Source organism: Eupeodes corollae, chromosome 1 (genome assembly GCF_945859685.1).
Source record: "Eupeodes corollae chromosome 1, idEupCoro1.1, whole genome shotgun sequence".
NCBI lineage: Eukaryota > Metazoa > Arthropoda > Insecta > Diptera > Syrphidae > Eupeodes > Eupeodes corollae.
In genome coordinates this window covers 115,385,496-115,388,216 of record NC_079147.1, presented here as the reverse complement: position 1 = coordinate 115,388,216, position 2,721 = coordinate 115,385,496, and the positions used below count along the sequence as shown (strand labels likewise).

Genomic DNA, 2,721 nt, shown 5'->3' with positions numbered 1-2,721 from the left:
TTCTCCTGAAATTCAATATTTATTTTATTTGTTATAAATCCAAAAATATTAGAATATAATACAAACTATTGCATTTTAATTTTAATATATATTTGATTTGAATATAAAAATAATTTAAATCAACACCGAATGTATTAAATTTTAATGCAGATTTTGATTAATTTATAATATTGGACGGATATAATATAATTTAAATTGTATTACATTTCAACACAAAATAAGATTTGTTTTGAATTTAAAAAAATTAAATTTTAATACAAATGATGTTTAATTTTAACCAAAAATTAAATTAGTTTTAAATATTGAAAGATTATTATATAATGTTAATTGTATTGGATTTTAACACAAAAATAAATTCGTTTTTAGTATAAAAAGTTATTAAATGTAATACAAAAGCATTACATTCATAACATAACATTTATTAATTTTTGAGTAGAATGAGAAGACACTTTTTTAATATTAGTTTTAACAATGCAAATTCAAAGTGTTTTAATGAAAGCAAAATTACTTACTGAGCTTTATCATAGGTATTCTTAACCCATTCACCTGCTTTAAAATAAAACTTTTATGAATAAAAAACCATGTTGTTATATTTTGAGATTAGAAGAAACATTTTATTTTTTATGAAGACTTAAACTATTTTAAAAACATTTTTAAAATTATAGAAAAAAAAATACATAAAGGCATTAATAAAAATAAGGTTGCAATATGAACATTTTGTTATTTATTTCGTAACACTCGAATGGTTTCTTAAAAACAATATCATCATACTTTAAGCAAATTTTATCGTTTGTCTTAATGACAGTGAACATATTAACTAGATTTTCAAAACTTTGTTTTTTATATTTTAAGCATAAGAAGCAAGCATTGTTTTCAATTTTGAAAATTTTTAATACATAAATGTACACATAAAAAAGATGTACTTACACAGCCTCCAATTTTGCTATCTTCAATTCTGTAGCACGGAAAGATTGCAATGATTGCTTTTGCACAAGCAAGTTTCGCCTCTTTGGAAGGATAATTTCCACACATTGACCGTAAGTATTCGGTTCCTAATGTGACTAACGTCCTTCGAGAAGAATCCTTGAGGCTGTTGCTACGGGAGTATTCTTCTAATATAAATGCCGATTGGCTCGCTCTTATATAGGATTCCAAGCCCTTTGAATTAAGGATGTGAAGAACACTCATATTTTTTATCAAAAAAAGTAACTTACTTCCTTGTATATAACAACACTGCTGCCTCCAGCTGCGTCCTGCTTTCTCAAGTCTCCGACAGAATCAAACACCTTTTGGATAACGGGACAAATCTTTACACAAAAGCAGGCACAATTCGAATACTGCCTCACTATTTCACTTAGAATGTTAAGTGGAATCTCGTCGTCGTCCCGATCTCTCAAAACAAAGTCCGCTTCAATATCCTCGCCTTCCAAAACTAATAATCGTGAAAAAATCGCACTTTAATAATGAATCACTTACAATTAATTAATATTACTTACTTGAAAGAATAATATCCTCATTACATATTACTGAGTCACTTTTACTACTCAGGTTTTTAATTTGTTTGTATTTTATGGTATTATTTTCCAAATTTTTAAATTTTATTATCACTCCGAGTAAATTGTCTAACATAAATTCCATGACTGCCGACGACGGTGACGCACGCAAACAAACTAACAGCAACAGGGCGATAAAATAATATCTTTTGGTTTGAAAAGTAATACCAAAAAATTAAAATTTAATGCTCATGGGTTAAGAAGTAATCCGACAATATTTGAAAGCAATACTACAGGGGTAGAACTAAGTATTAAAAGGTTTAAAAACAATACTTGAATATTTAAATGCAATACATGGAAATGTAAGCAATATACATAAGTATATAGGAGACTAACGCGCTCAGCGAGTTATAGTAATACATTAAAGTTAAAATGTAGTACTCACGGATTGAAAAGTAATTCGTATGTATGATTTTATTATGTCCAAAAATGTAATATCGAAATATTGAAACATAATACTGAAAAATTTTTAAATACTTAAAAGTAATTCTGTTTCAAATTAATCAAATTTAATCATTAAATTTTGAAACTAATGATATACTTATGCCGTTTGTTTAACATTAAATTATAGTAAAAAAAAGTAATAATATTTGAATAAAATATGCCTTATTATTAAAATGCAATCAGAGTAGGTATTATATTTTAAGTCAACTATAGTTTATTTGTAATAAGTTCTAGGTTGAATTAAGGTTTTAATAAAGATCGGGTTAGATTGTAGAATATTGGAATTAAATTTAAATATTTTGAAATTAAAGATAAGAAGGCTAGTATTAAAATGAGCATTTTAATAAAAGAAATACTCAAATTTAATACAGAATTATTATAGAAAAAATTTAATAAATTGAAAATATTGAAAACTAATTTTTTGAGTATTGTATACAGCTGTAATACTGAGGCGGTATTAAAAAACACCCCCAGATTTTTAACCGTGTAAAAAAACATTACAAATGTTTTGGGCACCTTTGACTTTGCAAAGGGGGCACATTTGGCTAATAGTAGGGGTACATTTAACATTTGTTAATGATAGTAGCCCCGACGAAGGTTTTACTTTTCAATCGAAATATACGCCGCGCAAAACCCTTACAAAGCTGCTAGAAAAAGAACTGGTAGAATATGTGAAAAAATGCTCTTTTCAGGCATACGGCGATGCTTTCAAGAAATTTGGGTA

General features: G+C 26.8%; 1 protein-coding gene across 1 annotated transcript; it reads right to left on the bottom strand.

Annotated features, from left to right (window-relative positions):
• Positions 1-783: 783 nt before the first annotated feature.
• On the bottom strand, positions 784-2,474 carry LOC129940416 (uncharacterized). The gene is made up of 3 exons (XM_056048734.1): positions 1,497-2,474; positions 1,215-1,432; positions 784-1,158 (listed from the first exon to the last, which is right to left on the bottom strand). Exons 1-3 carry the CDS (start codon positions 1,636-1,638, stop codon positions 874-876), a joined length of 645 nt encoding a protein of 214 aa, XP_055904709.1. The 5' UTR covers positions 1,639-2,474; the 3' UTR covers positions 784-873.
• Positions 2,475-2,721: the final 247 nt, after the last annotated feature.

Bases quoted from the DNA above. Each gene is read 5' to 3' on its own strand.
- LOC129940416 (XM_056048734.1), bottom strand. From the start codon at position 1,638: ATGGAATTTATGTTAGACAATTTACTCGGAGTGATAATAAAATTTAAA. The intron at 1,433-1,496 runs GTAAGTAATATT...CACGATTATTAG, and splicing joins TGAGGATATTATTCTTTCAA to TTTTGGAAGGCGAGGATATT. The intron at 1,159-1,214 runs GTAAGTTACTTT...CTTAATTCAAAG, and splicing joins GTGTTGTTATATACAAGGAA to GGCTTGGAATCCTATATAAG.